We start from the raw sequence: 16,109 nt of genomic DNA, 5'->3' as shown, positions 1-16,109 counted from the left end.
AATTATGTTCAAAATCTTAGTTTAATTTCTCCTGTGCTTGAAATCCTTCCCAACTTGCTATTGTCAACATGTTTTTTCATTTTCATTTTTATTATTATTATTATTTTTTAATTTTAATTTTTATATTTTAAAAATACTTAAAAAAATAAAAAGTTAAATATTAGATAACAACATCGTGAATTTCAAGGTATAAAGATGTGTTTTAATTGATTTGGTATGGATATTATGATAAATTTGGTTTTTAAAGTGTTTTTTATTTTACAATATATCAAAGTAATATTTTGTTGTTTTACTTTTAAGATTTATTTTAGACTTCAAGTATTAAAATGATAAAGCAATTTTAAAAAATAAATCTAAATTTTTAACAAAAACAGTGGCAACTGCGTTGCCAAACAAGTTGATATAAAATGTGCTGTTTTGCACATGCCCATCAGGCTCATACATGTGGTGTATCTCTAGTACATGTGCCCTTCTCCGTTGCCCATTAGGAAGGCTCTCTTATTGTCGGGAGACTCTGGGATCTTAAAGTAGAGGATTGCAATCGATCCGAGACCCTTTTTTTCCCCTAGCTTTTCAACGTGATTCTCTTGAAGGCAGCCAGCAATTTTTTAAGCGATGCCCCAATAGGGGTTTTGAATTTTTGATGCTCCTACGATACAGTTGCTAATGTAGGTCCAAGTCCAACCCCTATAATGGGTTCTTTTATTTGGTCTTGCTGTTAGATTTTCAATGTTAATATATATATAAGAAAAAAAATCATATTCTGCAAAAGAAAGTGTTATAAGAAAAAAATCATATTCTGCAAAAGAAAGTGTTTTTTCTTTCTTTAGAAAAACCAAAGTGTTGTTGAAATGTTATTAATGTTAAATGTCGATAAATATACTACCAGTTGATAAAGCTTCAAGAAAAATCAAGTCAATTATTGATTTATTAGAAGATCATTTAAAAAAAAAAATAATTAGATTAATGATTTTTTTATTGGATCGATAGTTCCTTCTTCAGCTCCTAAAACTTTAACGCAAATAAATTTAATCTATGAGATATAATAGTCTTTGATATTTTCTTGTTTGATAAAAAAAGTGATTGAGAGTATTTTTAAAAGTTTTTTTTTTAATATTAAAATATTTAAATGATTTAAAAATATAAAAAATAATCTTTTTTAATGAAAAAACTTCCTTTTGGTAACATAAAGCTTATGATTTTGTTACAATTAAGTGCTAAAATATTATCCAATTCTTTTACCTGGATCTGATCTGATTGTGTGGACTATGGTGTACATGTAAGGAGTTGTTGACCTTCCTAACTTTTGAGAGGTTAATATTGAGTTCAATTGTATTTAGGCAACGATATACTTCAACATTTTCTCTTTTTAACAATTTAAACAATACTATAAAGGTAATTACCAATAAGGTTCTCTCTCTCTTTATTAACGGGAACAATTCGCTCTCCTTCCTCCTTTTGCAATTAAGAAGCATTGACAAGGGGAATTAGTGTTGAAGTTCGAGAGGATTAATATTTAAAAAAGTTATCAGGCTAGTAATTTAATACTCAATTACTGTTAATTAATCTATTTTCAGGCATTAATGGGTTTGATTATAGTGTTTTTTACTATTTAATTGTTCCTTCATATAAGATTCCATGTCTTTTTGTGACTGTTGATACAGTTCACTTGATCCAACACTCCTACTGCTAAAAAGGTAATCCCTAGCTAAGTTGAATTAATGGAAGTGTTACAACAAAATGGAAAATAAGAAGGTTAAGAAGCATCTCCACTCTTGACAGCACTAAAAATTAATCCCAAAGTGTATAGAAACGCATAAGTTACATAGAACTGGAAGAAAAACCTTTTTTTTTTTTTAGCGGTTATAGACTTGTAGTCTGAACTATATTTCTTTCATGCCAGGAAAAATGATCTGCTTACAAATAATCCTCCAAAGCAGTATCAACAGCAACATCATATCCAAAAGTCACGGAGTAATCATCCAGCTCATCAGATGTAAACTTTGGCATCCTCCAGCTTCTTGCAACTACAGAGTCATGGCCGCCGGTTAGAAGCTCTAACACCTACAAAGAAAGCAAAGAAATCAGGAAATGGGTTCAATCAGGTTAGTTGGTTGCCATCTCATATGGACTATAAGTGCATGACCCATCACATAATAATGTATGTTCACCTCACTCATTGATGGACGCCATGGTGAGGATTGTCTCACACAATATGAAGCTGTTAGCACAACTCTATGCATTTGGTCTGGATCAAATTTTCCTTCCAATGCCGGATCTGCTAGTTGCATGATGTTTCCAGATTCCATTAGAGGCTTTGCCTACACATGCAAGCCATTTAAATGAAATGAATTGGAGGGAACAAGAACTTCCGGTTTAGTTTTTGACAGACTTGAATGACTTGGAGGGAACAAAAACTTCCGGTTTAGTTTTTGACAGACTTGAATTTACAAGTCAGAACTCCTAACTAGCCATTGAGGTTATCTCCTGGTAACATTATGTAGCTGGGATTCCCATTACAGTTGTTTAAATTGTTGAAATTTGAAGTAGTATAGGTATTGGTAATCGATCAAGGGCATAATCCAATTATCACGTACCCATGAAAGAAGGTTTTGCTTCGATGAGTCCACAGGCCTCCGGCCGGTTATGATCTCCAAAAGAAGAACTCCAAATGCGTAAACATCAGTTTTCTCATCCACAATTCCGTGCATGAAGTACTCCGGCGCTATGTATCCAAATGTACCCTCAATTGGAATCACAGCATGGTGAGTCCACTTGTTAGGAAGCCATTTTGCAAGCCCAAAATCAGTTATCTACAGAAAAACGAAATGCCAGCTTATCATCCCTTTAACCCTTCATCAGCTTTTAAGATTAGAAAAGTGGAAGAGTTTGCTTTCAATGTTCATTCACCTGTGGCTCATAATCAGGCCCTAGAAGAACATTAGAGGCTTTTATGTCACGATGTATTATTCGGTGCTTGCAGCATTTGTGGAGATAATGCAGACCCCTAGCCACTCCAAGGGCAATCTTGTGTCTTACTGGCCACTGAAGTGACTCACCTGTTTTACCTGATGATCATCCGTAAATAATCTGTTAAATAAACAAGAATCATTTATTTCATCATCTTCAAATCATGAATGATTTCTGAACTAAGAAATGGAACTGTTCCATTTCTGTAGAACGCTAACATATCCTTTGCTATAAGCAACATTTTCAAATCTTTATTGAATAGCATTCCAGAGTTATTGAGAAGAATAAGTGAAGTAACTCCTTACTGTGCAATGCAGATGCCAAATTTCCATTCTGAGAGAAATTGAAAATCAGGTAGAGTCCATTTTCAATGCAGCAGCCAAGTAAGTTTGCAGTATTGGGATGGCAGACATGTCCAATAATTCCCAATTCCAGCAGGAACTCTTTCTCTTTAGTAACATCCTTGGTGTCCTTGGTTAGCATCTTTACCGCAATAGTTCTCCCATCAGAAAGATCACCTCTATATACTTCTGAATACCCTCCTCGGCCTACTATATTGTCTGATGATACTCAAAAAAAAACAAAAAAGAGAGGCATAAGACTTCTGAATTAATTTGAAGAAAAAGAAAAGAAAGAGGCATAAGACTTCTGAATTAATTTGATTTATTAGTCACTGAATCAGAAAGCTAGCACATACACCACATAAGCTTAGTGGTAGTTTACCTGGGTGGAAGTTGTTTGTGGCGTTGGCAATTTCCTCATAGGTGAAGCACTTTAACAAAGACTGTTGCTTTTGTTTGTTGGAAACACTTCTATTCATTTTTCTCACTGGTGAAGCAAAAATTGAGGAGATAAGTTTACAGGTAGACGTCTGCTTCTTTGTCTTTGATTGGACATTGAAATTGGTAGCCAGAGGAGGGGACTCTGTAGTGCTTGAGCCTCCGATACTGAAGGTATCATCTTCTGTACTGTGAGATTCTGTTTCAATTTCATATAAAACAGTTCTTGGTGAAGAGTTCAGTCTCTTTGTTTCTGAGTTTATATGTTCTTCAACAGAGGAGGAAGTCCTGCCGCTACGACTGTTACCATCATCGTTCTTGCTCAACCACCTTGAACTTGGTTGATGAGTCTCTGCCATAAGTGAATGACTGGATAGGTTAACACTAGAGGAAGTTACATTCTATCTGCATGATTTTCCTTTACAATGAAACTAACCTCTTGTAGTTGCCGAATCCGGCCGTCTTTCACATTTCCCTAGTGAAAGTACTGTGCAGGTTTCTGAGGCATGCTCGAAACAAAACCTTATAACTCGATGCCAAGTTCTAATATAGGCAAACGAAAAAAGAGAACAGTTGTCATTTATAAGTTATAATATCAAACCATCATAGGGATTGTCTAACCTAATCTGGTTTCCTTACCTATTTGATTGGTTTCTCAAGCGACGAAGAAGAAGATAATCAGCTGAAATGGATTTTGCTTCCTCGATTAGACCTCTAGCAATACCAGAGCTAAATCCCACCCTGGCCTCCAAACTTATCTGAAAGATATAAAATTCACAATAATTTCTAATTTCAGTGATATTGCCGTAGTAAAAGATTGGAACATGCATTAATATTCTGCAAGCGACAAACATTCAGAAGGTTATAATGTTGTTAAATACCTGCTTAGACTGGCAGGTCCTGGCAAACTCTCCAAGAACAGATATAACATGTGCCTTTGCTAGTCGAATCTGCGATTGTTTCCTCTTTGACTCCTCACCAACTGTATATAATCAAACATGCACAACATTACCATGTCTAGTGTTAGTAGATGCAATGTAGGTTACTAGTCTATATGATAAATGCAGCTCATTTGAACCAAACTTCACTCAAGGAAGTTCACATTGGGTATCCACTCCTGCATAGTTTAGATTTGAATCAGCAGGTTTTGAGATGAGATAATGCAAAGATATACGTGCAGTCAAGTTTATTATGCATGGAGAATTATTTATTTATTTTTTCATGGAAGTAGCACTAAAGATCCTGACCAAGAACATAAATGGCAACAATGGTGTCATTTGGTTGAGCAAGAACTCTAATTGCCCATGAAAGAAGCTCGTTGCTATCGTCTAGGTCTGATGAGATGCCGATGAGTATTTTGGAAGGAGCTAGAGGGATCATGTTGTCTCCACCAGGTTGGCCGACCAGCTCGAAAGATCTTGGAGTTGAGAAGGGAAAAGTATTCAGTTATTTGCTCTATTGTACGTGATGGAAGCACAGAAGCTTGGCTTAATAACATGTTGAAGGGAGCAACAGTATGATTAAGGTTAGTAGAGGGAGGTGATGACACATTAGCTAGCTCTCATTGCGTTATTCTTGTTTAACAAGCATAATGTGCCTTTTACAGTGGCAAGAAGAGAAGTGATAAGTCTCTCCGAAGAAATCCTCGAGATAAGAATTAAGTGTTATGGTAGGGTGCTTTGGGGTATAAGCAAAGGTGATGGGAATGTATTTGATATGTCTTGACATCCAAGCCATAACCTCAACATTGGCTAAGAAAAAGTCCCACGTTGTTGGATTTGGTAGGAGGCCAGGTGGGGGTATTTTCCACTCAAAAAGAGACCTCACCTTTTTATCATGAATCAAAACGTTTAGAACAAACTAACGGTTTCACTTTTCACATGGATGGATGACACAGAGATGCTTGGCACTTGATGGACATGGCATTATGATTTTGTCTTAATTTTACACATTGCTTGCATATTTGCAAGAAGATAGGTGCAAATCATCAGGCTTAATCTAGCAATCTCCCTGTCTAATGGTATCCAAATGACTACGTGCTTGGCTAAAGGAAGAACACACGCACACAGACTGACATTTGCTGTATTGTATTTCACACTTCACACCCACCTTGCTTGATCTGTTGCTTTATTGTGTTCATACTTCATACGGGTTAAGGAAAAAAAAGTATAGATAGACTGAACTAGCTGATAAGTCCGAGATTATTGCTATTTCAGCCATATCGTGTTTAGATAACTAACTAGATTGGTGGAAGGTAAGATGCCGCGGGCTGTATTAAAATTTTTCAACCGAAAATAAAAAAATAAAAAAATTTGAGAGATGGTTGTATTTTTTTTTTATAAAAAAATAATAAGATTAACTTGATAGTATGATAAAAATATTTTATCATATTAAAATGAAATGATTAAAATTAAAATGAGATGATTAATCAAGTATGACTTGATTGTAAATAAATGTTAAAAACTAAGAATTAAAATGTAATTAATACAAGAAATTATAATTTTAGACTAAGAAAAAAATCAAATCAAAAATTGATTGAATAAATTTTTAAAACTATCCTAAAATAATATATGTGATATTATTTAAGAGGTAAATTAATATTTTATCATTTATAAAGTTTTTAAATTTATATATAAATAGAATATCATGCCTCTTATTTTTTACACATTACATTATAGTACAACAATATATTATAGTAATACCTAAACACAAAAAAAGAATTATCACTTAAATATATAGTAATTCATCTTTTCTAAAAGAGTTTAGGAGATTTTTTAGTTGTGGTTTATGTGAATAACTTATAGTTTGAAACAACCAAAACTTTGAAGTAATTATTTAAATTAAAAAGAAAACATTGGATTTCTTGATAATTTACATATAAACCTTAAATAACTTTAAATTTATTATACCTACATATAAACTTTAAATAACTCTAAATTTATTTTACAGAATTTTTGAAATTCTTAAATAATCTAAATTTATTATTTTTACTATGTATATATGCATTTCGAGAACCCATTATATTATCCTACAACTCATACTCAAGACTTCAACTGTTTAGCAAAATCGAGAGTCAAAATGCACCGTCTTGCAAAATCCAGAATATAAAAAAAAAGAAAAAGAATATATATTAGTGAGCTATAACTCTATTGGTATATTCTGTATGATTAGATTATTCATGTTTAATGGTTTAAAGAAAAAGAATATATATTAGTGAGCTACAACTCTATTGGTATATTCTGTACGATTAGATTATTCATGTTTAATGGTTTAATCTATTACAGGTTGTTCTTAATTTAAATCTATCTGATATTATTATATTAATTAGAAAATTGAATAAAGCAACTGCCAAAAATCATCTTAATGTAAACTTAAATTATTAGATAAAATTTTAAAAATAACATTATATTACTTTCTAATAAAAAAAGCACTCTCCATACACAGCATAATATCTAAGGAATATTTCTATGATAATCAACATGTAACTCTTTCTAAAATGAAGTGCTGAGAATCAAGACGAGTGCATTTTCCATTTATTACTGATCAAGCAGCATGTATACATTTAGACCAACTGGGAGTATAGTGTGTAGGATGTACTAGGTTTGAGACCTGTACTTCACAGCGGGTATTGTGTTGCACAAACATGAGAAAGTTTTCAGGAAGAGGAAATGTAGCATTTTTAAGAAAAAAAGTTTTGCGTGCAGCTTAAGGAAAGGAATCCAAAAATAAGCAATAACATTTTGTAAAGGTAGTTGAAGTCATGCGGTTAGTTATTCCAGACCAACAGTCCGCACAAATAATGATTAATCTGTGTCTTGTTTACCTGAGCTTAGAAAGCATTTCACAAAAAAATCAAATATCGCAGTAAAAAGTATACAAGGAGGTAGACAAAAAGCAAGATATATATATTAGTAGTACTGTATGATGTTTATATTTACAGCACGATACATGTAGTATCGGATATTAGGTGCAAGATTTTAGCTAATTCCGTAGCCAAGGAGGGTCAGTTTACTACACAAACCTAGCAAAACGTTTCTTAAACTCAGTTTAGCTGTGATTTAGATACATGTAGCATTGGACAGTAGTTGTCAAAGCTTAGCTGATAACTTAGCCATTTAATGGGGCTTCACATGTTTTATGATTTATACAGTGAAAAAAGTTTGTGGCAAAAAAGGGCTTCACGTGTTTCTGGTGGTGCTGTGTCCATATCAGAGTTCCTGTGAACAACAATGAAGACAACAAGTTAGATTCTTGTGGCATCGCAGCTGAGAAAGTTGATTGAATTGACAGAAAACAACAATTTAATTTATAGAAAACAATTGTAAATCGTTTTGGGCTCGAATGTGTAGAGGAGGATCAATATACTAATGAGGATCAGTCTACTATGAGATAAATGAAATTGATGGGAAATGAAAAGGAGGGAAAAGTACTGATCGTTTGATGTTAGCTGGGAAACTCTGAATGACCATGTGTAAAGATAATGCTTCCCATCTGTTTTCAACATTTTGATTGGGATGGTCGAATGAAAGTTGTAATTAGGCGTTCTAATTCCTTGATTACTTAGATCTTGTTTAGCAATGCGGTACATCCATGTTTTTTCAAAAAAGTCTAAATATATTTTGAAGCAAAAAATATTTTAAAAAATAACATCCATTCCTAGATGGGTAATGAGTCTAATGTAAGATAAGTGTTTGTAGATGAAGACCTAAACAAACAATGATGTGGAGCTTTTTGCCTTCTTAGATGGTTGGGCAGATTCATCGTTTTTTGCAGGAGAAGCTTTCTGCTGAAGAGATTCCAGCGAAATTGGTGCTCTATATTTTAGTGATGTCTGAGAATCTGGGATGCTGGAGAAGCATACATCTTATTTTGTGGGGCAGTGAAGCTTCCATTTTCCAGCCATAGTTTGCGCCTCGCCTACCTAACATTGTGTTAAGGCAATCTATAGATTGTTTTCCCTGCAGAGCTGGAGTTTCGATCATTTTTGCGGCAGACTGGCTGAAAAAGGCTCTGTTATTGCTGATGACTGCAAAAGATGTAAGAGGAGCTTCTTGTTGAGTTACAGAGGTTGTCTCGGTCTTTAGATCATCTTCAAACACATTATTAACCACAATATAACATTTGTTAGTTTCTGATCTGGATTTTCCAAAGCACACTTGAAAGATTTGGTGCTGGTCAAGCTTTCGAAGCAGCGACGGAGGCGGCACATGTTTTGGGTTCTTGTCTTCAAATTTACACGATAAATTTAAAGTTAATAATCTGAAATCCGTACACTGTTTCTAAATCTCTGAACTTATAGTTTTAGATTTATAAAGATGTATTAAAATCTTTTTGGTATTTTAATAAACACAGAAATTTAAAACTTGCGGAGGCATATGTGAAAATTAAAAGATACTTAATAGCTCATGATTAAAGCATTTATTTTCATTGGATGATTTTTTAATTGATTACAACCACAATGAAATTCTTTGACATGAAAACATGAACTCGTATATAAATTTGGTATTTTCTAGGGTTTTTGTTAATAAAAAACTGTAAGTGTATTTGATTATAATATAAACTGTAAGCCCATTATTTTAAGCAATTATCGGTCCATGAGTAATATACCATTATTTTAAGCAATTATCGGTCCATGAGCTATTTTCATACAAGTTATATGCCTCCTTATTATTACCTATTAGATTACACTTCTAGTTGAAATCCCACACAAACTAGATCCAATTAGGAGTAACCATGTTTTGTTTGGTTTGGTTTTCACATACAACAAATAATCAAATCAAAATATTTTTAAAATTAAAAATTAAAAATGATTCAAACTGACTATTTTTTATTTAGTTCAATTTAATTTTTGTTGTTTGAAAATTAATAAAACCAAGAAGCAAAACCGGTTGATATGTTGGGCAGGCAGAGCAGGACTCATGCTCCTTGAGGAGGCAAAAGAGCTCATCAAAAGCGTGCCCGTAAGCCCAGATGCCATTATATGGGGGTCTTTACAAATCAAAATATTTTTAAAATTAAAAATTAAAAATGATTCAAACTGACTATTTTTTATTTAGTTCAGTTTCATTTTTGATTCTCGAAAACTAATAAAACCAAGAAGCGAAACCGGTTGATATGCTAGGCAGGCAGAGCATGACTCATGCTCCTTGAAGAGGCAAAAGAGTTCATCAAAAGCATGCCCGTAAGCCCAGAAGCCATTATATGGGGGTCTTTACTTTTGTGAGTACAGAAACATTGAAGAATCAATTGAGCAAAGGCTCTCTTTGAAGGAAAAGATTATTCATTATCTCTTTTATCTTTGGTTCAGTCCAATTTAATCAGCTTCAGGCATTTGAAACTAAAACCAAACTGAATTTTTTTTTTTTGAATTTTCTAATCAGTTAATTTAAGTTTTTTCAGTTCAGTTTTCTCAATTATTTTTTTTATTTAATTAGTTTTTCAAATTTTATTCTCAGATCTAACTAGTTCATTGACTAGTCGAGTAGGATGAAAAAAATATTACCAAACCAAAGATGTGGTCATTAGCAATGTATTTTTTTTGTGGCAGCAATAAATATTTTTATTGTGAGTCCAGGGCCGTAACAAATAGAGCACCCACTAATATTATAAAAAACAATATTATAAGATTTCATGAAAAAAATTAAATAATATTTAAATAACAAACAAAAGATCTACGAAAGATATAGCAATGCAATAAAATCATTGAAAAAAAGGGCTCTGATTTCTTAAAAATCTTGGAATTTCGATGGTATTCAATAAAGAAAATTCAAATTACTTTTTAATCTATATAACATAACAAAACAAGTCAAAACAAGTCATGCATGCACATGGGTCAAGTCTATATAACATAACATAACAAAACAAGTCATGCATGCACATGGGTCATGCCTCTGATTTTTTTTATATATTAAAAGGTGGATGCCTTCATTGTTTTTTAATTTTTTTGAACAACATGATCGATGAGACCAGATGGTCTCCAAAAAGCCTTGCCCATTGGCATTTTATATCTAAAAAATAAATTTTGAACTCATTTTTTTTTACTTGAAATACATATAAAACACTTTATAACCTTTAGAAACCTTTTTAAACCCATTAAAAGCTTTATATAAAACTCAAAAACCAATAATAATTAAAAAAAAAAACTCGACCAAATCTACTATCTCAAACAGGAAAAGGAACAAAAAAACACTTAAATAAAACTTTTTTTATCAAATAAAATTCATTACCATCAAAATCAATCATAATCAGTATCAACCAATATTATCTCTTCAACATAAATCCAACTACTCTCTTTTCTTTCTCTCAAACCATGAATTAAAAAATAAATAAATAAAATTTTGAAATAAAATAAAATTTTAAAAAACTAAAAGAACCAAAAATTTAGAAATTGAAAAGGACCAAACTTAAATTTTTGCATAAACTTTTAAATTGCCACCTGTTTTCCATGCTTCGTCCACTTTGGTTCTTTTATCTTTCAATCTTGCCTTTCTTGGCAAATAAGAAGCAATTGACCATCACTTTAACCACAAAAAATCCAATTGAGAAGAAAAAAAGAACGATGACCACAACAAAAAGTTACTACAACAATCCACATTAAACTGTGCGAGGTCTCATAATGGCATGGTATCCAATAAAAACAGCATGCCATTTATTTAGTGTTCGTTACTATTTGAAACTATGTGGTAAATGCAGAGATAGTGGTTGACCATATTGGGTTCGTACAGAAGGGAGGACCAAAAAAACAAATAAGAAGCAAACGCAACCCCTGCAATCTGAACCTGTGAACCATAACAAGCAAGCAACGCGATTTACCGGGGTAAGATTCTGAATGCCCTACCTACACCCATCACATGGAGGCCAAGCCATCAAGATTTCTAAAGAGTGGCTGAAAATTGACATGCCAGGGGGTTTGCAAATTAGATACAAAAATTCATGCACGAGAAATATCTAAAGAAAGCATACATTGCCAAGTTAAGTGCAAAGACATTCATTGCATGTCATTAATAACCTACTAATATTTGATACCCAAAGCTGTTCCACTGAACCTCCACTTGAACCAGGAATGACCATTACTTTCCCCTGTTATGTCATAAAATAAAACCATTAGGAACATATGGAAGAAAGAAAAAAAGAAGGGGGGGGGGGGGGGGGCATAGGGAGTTTTGGTTCAGCTTACGTGTTCATCATAAGAGTAATATTGTCTCCTTTAAGAAGAATCCTTCCTGTCAAACATAAAAGATGTATCTCAGAGCACGCATAAATAATAGAAGAGTTGAAGATGTATCTTAGAGCACGCATAAATAATAGAAGAGTTGAAAAATTAAGAATGTAATTACCTAAAGACTTTCTGCTCTTTTTCTTGATATTGACTTCTTCAGCATCTTCCAAAACCAAATTCATGTACTCATCAAACCCCTGCCAACCATAAAAACACCAGAATGACTCAGAAGCGAAGCAATATAAAAGCTGACCATGGATATGCTCCAGGCTTGTATATGCCAGTCCCAGAGAACAAGTGTTTGGAAACTAAAAGGTAGGCATTTTCCATCTTCTATTGTTCAGCAAGAAATCCAAAAGACATCTGACATGGGGAATTGGATGGGTGATGATTACTTTTAAAGGACTTGTTAATGCCTGAAGCACCTGAAAATCTGAAACCAGCTTAAGGCACAGATGTGTAGTCCCAAAATATGTGCTTCTATATCATCCTCAGAGGGAGTTGTGCAAGGCCACACAGAACATTACTAATCATAACACATATACTATACAATTGATACTCGGAAAATTGAAAGTATGGACTCTTACACAGTTTCAAAGCAAACACCACTTGTTCATAAAACCACTCAACTACTTGCAAGAGCCTATTGATTTTTATCTGATTACGTCTAAGTATTATAAGTAGATGTTCTATAAACTACAATATTGGTTTGTGTGCCATGCCCAAACAATGTTTATATAATGCCTCTTAACCAAAGTCATTACTCACATATGATCAAGGAAGAAACATATGATAAAGTCATAAATGAATATGTTCACAGAAATAGAACAGAAACATGAAAAAAGAGTGAAAAACAAAATGCAGTTCCATTCAAATAAATGACCAATTAAATGAGCTTCTAATGTATGATCACTTTCCTCTGGATCTTGAAGCTAATCCTCCTGATGTATTATAGACTCTATGTATGATCATTTCCTCTGGATCTTGAAGCTAATCCTCCAAAAGGTTTCGAGCTTTTAAAGAATGAGTTTGCAAGGAGAATCAACTGATTTGTTCAGTTCTGAGTACCTAAGACCCGTATCTTCTTGAAAAATTAGTTTGACAAGATTTTTCCAATAAGAAGACAAGCACATTGGAGAAAACTAGATTTCAACGATTTAAAGTAGACTATAACAACACAAGGATATTTCAAAGCTGCAAACGGAAGAAAAATCTATTAAGAAAACTGAAAGATGGGGTCAGAGTGTTGACTCTAACCAGAATGTCAATCCTTTTATGCTCTTTCATTTTTGCTGATGAGGTTGATTCTTAAAAGTAAAATGATTTAAAAGAAAGTGGAGATCTTATTAGGAGGTTATACTAATAGTATGCTATCTGCAGTTTGTTGGCAACACATTACCATTTCTACTAGGAAAGAGAGAAGCTTTTCCAGATGACCTGCTAATATAGCAACATCTAGAAAAAACTTCCACAACATATATATAAACAGTGTTTGGTAGATGGCAATTCTTCCCAATCTTTTGACAGATACACAACGCAGTAAAGGCCAAAGAGTAATCTAGAAGTTCTTGATGGAAATCTATTGTATATGTCTGTTACCTATTGGGCTTCTTTGGCCAAGTTTCCAAGCACATGGCTGGGTGGGGAGATGTGCTCAATCCTCATTTTCCTCTTTCTTACATATCCTTATCTAAATCTATGTAGTAGTGGCTAAGCAGACACAAGATGATTTGAGCAAGTTAGGCAGTCACAGAAAGCAAAGATGAGAAGAGATTATTTGGTTCCTTGATAGCTGTTTTGTTATGCAACACCTAGTTTAGAAGAACATTTGTTTGAAGGAAATAAGGTTGTGGCCCTTGCATCTAGACCTAATGCATTGTGACACATTGTCATCGAGAGTATATATGAAATTCAACCAAATGATTATGCTACCAAATTTGGCTCTCCTATCACCATGCAAGACCCTAGAAGTACTACAGATTTCTGCCCAATTCTATTTATAGTAAAATAAAGAGTGTTGGTCTCAAATCTCTTTCTTCATGGATGTGTGGGAAGGGTGTGGGAGATGGGAAAAAAATGTTTTCATTTGATATGCATATAGGTCATGGGATAATATATATGTACTGGGGAAATTCATAAAGTGGGTGTTGGAGAATAAAAGAATTTGGGTAAAAGATGAGTATTAAGAGAAATATGCAACTGTGACAACTGACAACTGGTCGGTCTAGGAACCTTTTAGATGCCATCCCTAGTACAATTGTCCTACCAATGCTTTGCCTTGCCATCATCGATTTTTATTAAGGCATAAACCAGTTAACTAGGCATATTCAAAAAGATAACCAATGAAGCATGGTGTTTGTTGACAATTAGTTCTTATTGGCAAAACCATAATTTGAATAAACCAGAAGTTGGGAGCTCCTTTGAATTCAAGTGTTTCACTTTCAAGTTAAGCAACAGTAAGGGACGTGTCTATGCGTCACAACTGCCTCAACACCTTAATCAACAATAGTACTGGTACTTATTAAATTAGGTGCATCAGTGATGAGTTAAGTTCAATTTTCCTTATAGATGCCTACATCCCAACATGCCAAGAGAGGAGATTGAAGACTATTATCCACGGAATCAAGGAGAGATAATTCAAAAGGTGTAAGTATGAATAAAATATTTTATGATAGTAAAGTATCAATTATGCAGATGCATAAATCCTATAAGATTGAGATTACGCAGGCTCCACAGCATGTCAAATAAAATAAGAACAATAGAGTTGAGAATGTAAATATCTATTCATGTAACCTATAAAATTTTATCCACCCATTTCTACCACTAATCGTGAAAGCTATTCACATTAAATTCAAATAAAATTAGATGAACCAGCACATATGTAGATACGCTCTTCTCTAAGCAGTTAATAACCAGAACGGCCCCATGAGGTGCCAGTAGCAACCTTACCATAAAAATACCAAGCGGAATGCACAAACAAACAAGCATATATACATTTTCCTACAGAACAGCGCGTCATCCATAAAACAAATCAACCCAAATAAACTTTATATTTGTTCAATTCAAAACTTACAATGATTCGGCCTTCAATCCTCAAGTCCTTCTGCTCAAAAAGCCAAATCTGAATGCGAGCTTTCTGCATCCACAAAATAGAAAAGAAAAAATAGATTTAAAACTCAACAACCCATTAACAACCAACAAAAAACAAGCAGAAGTGGAAGAGAAAACCAGTAAAAGAGGCAAACAGTGACTTACACTTTGAAGAAACCTGAAAATCAAGTTCTGAAGCAGCAGAAATTCACAAGGAAAAAAAGAGGGTAATATCAGTAAACAGAGAAACTATCAAAAACCCTAGAACAAAAATAATAAGTAACCAGACGTACAATGGGTTGGGTCATAATACGCTGCACTTTGGTGCTCGCCATGGCTGTGTAGCTCTCGGGGATTTTTGGGCACAGACTAGTGTAGTTGTAGAGACGTTTAAACCCTAAACCACACGGCCTTTAGAGAGCGTTCACGAGAGAGGCGGGTCTGTTTGGTTCGCTTGGCTTGTTACGTAGAGCTGGAGGACATAACGAGAGAGTTAGTTAATCACTTTAGTCCCTGTAGTTTAATAAGACTATATAACCAATCCCTATACTTTTAAATATGTTTGTGAGTTTCAATTTTATGTTTTTTTTTTATCGGGGAAAGGGAATAAAATAAAAGGAAAAGAAAAATAGGTAAGAAAAATTAATTAAAAAGGATAAATTTGGCGTGATTCTGCAAGTGACAACATCAACCAATTCTATTATAGAGTTAAATATTATAGAGTTACTTGCAATATGACCTTTAGAATATTTTGATGGCGTCCCTTGCAAATCACGTCAAGTTTTATATATATATAGAGAATATTGATTTTGTCAAACATATAACTCAGCTGACCAACTCAAACCTGAATAAAATCTGATGACACACTTGAATTTTATAATAATAAAAAAAAGCATAAAAAAAATATAGAATATTGCCCAAAAAGATCTCAATAACGATTTGTATTTTATATTAAATAATTTTATCTAATGTATTTTGGCTCTTCAAGAAGTTTATAACTCTTTAAATAGAAAAATAATCATAATAATAAATCGAAAAGAAAAGAAAATATA

General features: G+C 33.4%; 2 protein-coding genes across 3 annotated transcripts; both read right to left on the bottom strand.

The window, feature by feature from the left end:
- Positions 1-1,747: 1,747 nt before the first annotated feature.
- LOC105121276 (probable receptor-like serine/threonine-protein kinase At5g57670) lies at positions 1,748-5,386 on the bottom strand. The gene is made up of 10 exons (XM_011019859.1): positions 4,997-5,386; positions 4,631-4,731; positions 4,389-4,507; positions 4,186-4,292; positions 3,694-4,101; positions 3,276-3,530; positions 2,911-3,068; positions 2,598-2,813; positions 2,172-2,321; positions 1,748-2,064 (listed from the first exon to the last, which is right to left on the bottom strand). The coding sequence occupies exons 1-10, from the start codon at positions 5,127-5,129 to the stop codon at positions 1,918-1,920; spliced, it is 1,794 nt and encodes a 597-aa protein (XP_011018161.1). The 5' UTR covers positions 5,130-5,386; the 3' UTR covers positions 1,748-1,917.
- Positions 5,387-11,321: 5,935 nt separating this feature from the next.
- On the bottom strand, positions 11,322-15,539 carry LOC105121272 (small nuclear ribonucleoprotein E-like). 2 transcript variants are annotated; one of them, XM_011019851.1, is made up of 6 exons: positions 15,351-15,536; positions 15,223-15,249; positions 15,041-15,103; positions 12,086-12,164; positions 11,926-11,971; positions 11,322-11,828 (listed from the first exon to the last, which is right to left on the bottom strand). In XM_011019851.1, exons 1-6 carry the CDS (start codon positions 15,390-15,392, stop codon positions 11,819-11,821), a joined length of 267 nt encoding a protein of 88 aa, XP_011018153.1. In that variant the 5' UTR covers positions 15,393-15,536; the 3' UTR covers positions 11,322-11,818. The 2 variants fall into 2 exon arrangements, with proteins under 2 accessions (XP_011018153.1, XP_011018154.1); XM_011019852.1 differs by lacking the exons at positions 11,322-11,828; positions 11,926-11,971; positions 12,086-12,164 and adding an exon at positions 12,192-12,392 and having other exon boundaries at positions 15,351-15,539.
- Between the last annotated feature and the right edge of the window lie 570 nt (positions 15,540-16,109).

Source organism: Populus euphratica, unplaced genomic scaffold (assembly GCF_000495115.2).
Source record: "Populus euphratica unplaced genomic scaffold, PopEup_1.0 scaffold31.1, whole genome shotgun sequence".
Lineage (NCBI taxonomy): Eukaryota > Viridiplantae > Streptophyta > Magnoliopsida > Malpighiales > Salicaceae > Populus > Populus euphratica.
The sequence above is the reverse complement of the archived record's forward strand: the minus strand, read 5'-3'. Positions and strand labels throughout refer to the sequence as shown.

Excerpts from the sequence above, each read along its gene's own strand:
- LOC105121276 (XM_011019859.1), bottom strand. The coding sequence starts at position 5,129 with ATGATCCCTCTAGCTCCTTCCAAAATACTCATCGGCATCTCATCAGAC. Across the intron at positions 4,508-4,630 it reads GGACCTGCCAGTCTAAGCAG|ATAAGTTTGGAGGCCAGGGT; the intron begins GTATTTAACAAC and ends TATATCTTTCAG. Across the intron at positions 4,102-4,185 it reads GGATTCGGCAACTACAAGAG|AGACTCATCAACCAAGTTCA; the intron begins GTTAGTTTCATT and ends CACTTATGGCAG.
- LOC105121272 (XM_011019851.1), bottom strand. The coding sequence starts at position 15,392 with ATGGCGAGCACCAAAGTGCAGCGTATTATGACCCAACCCATT. Across the intron at positions 15,250-15,350 it reads GTATTATGACCCAACCCATT|AACTTGATTTTCAGGTTTCT; the intron begins GTACGTCTGGTT and ends CTGCTGCTTCAG. Across the intron at positions 15,104-15,222 it reads TTTTCAGGTTTCTTCAAAGT|AAAGCTCGCATTCAGATTTG; the intron begins GTAAGTCACTGT and ends TTGTGGATGCAG.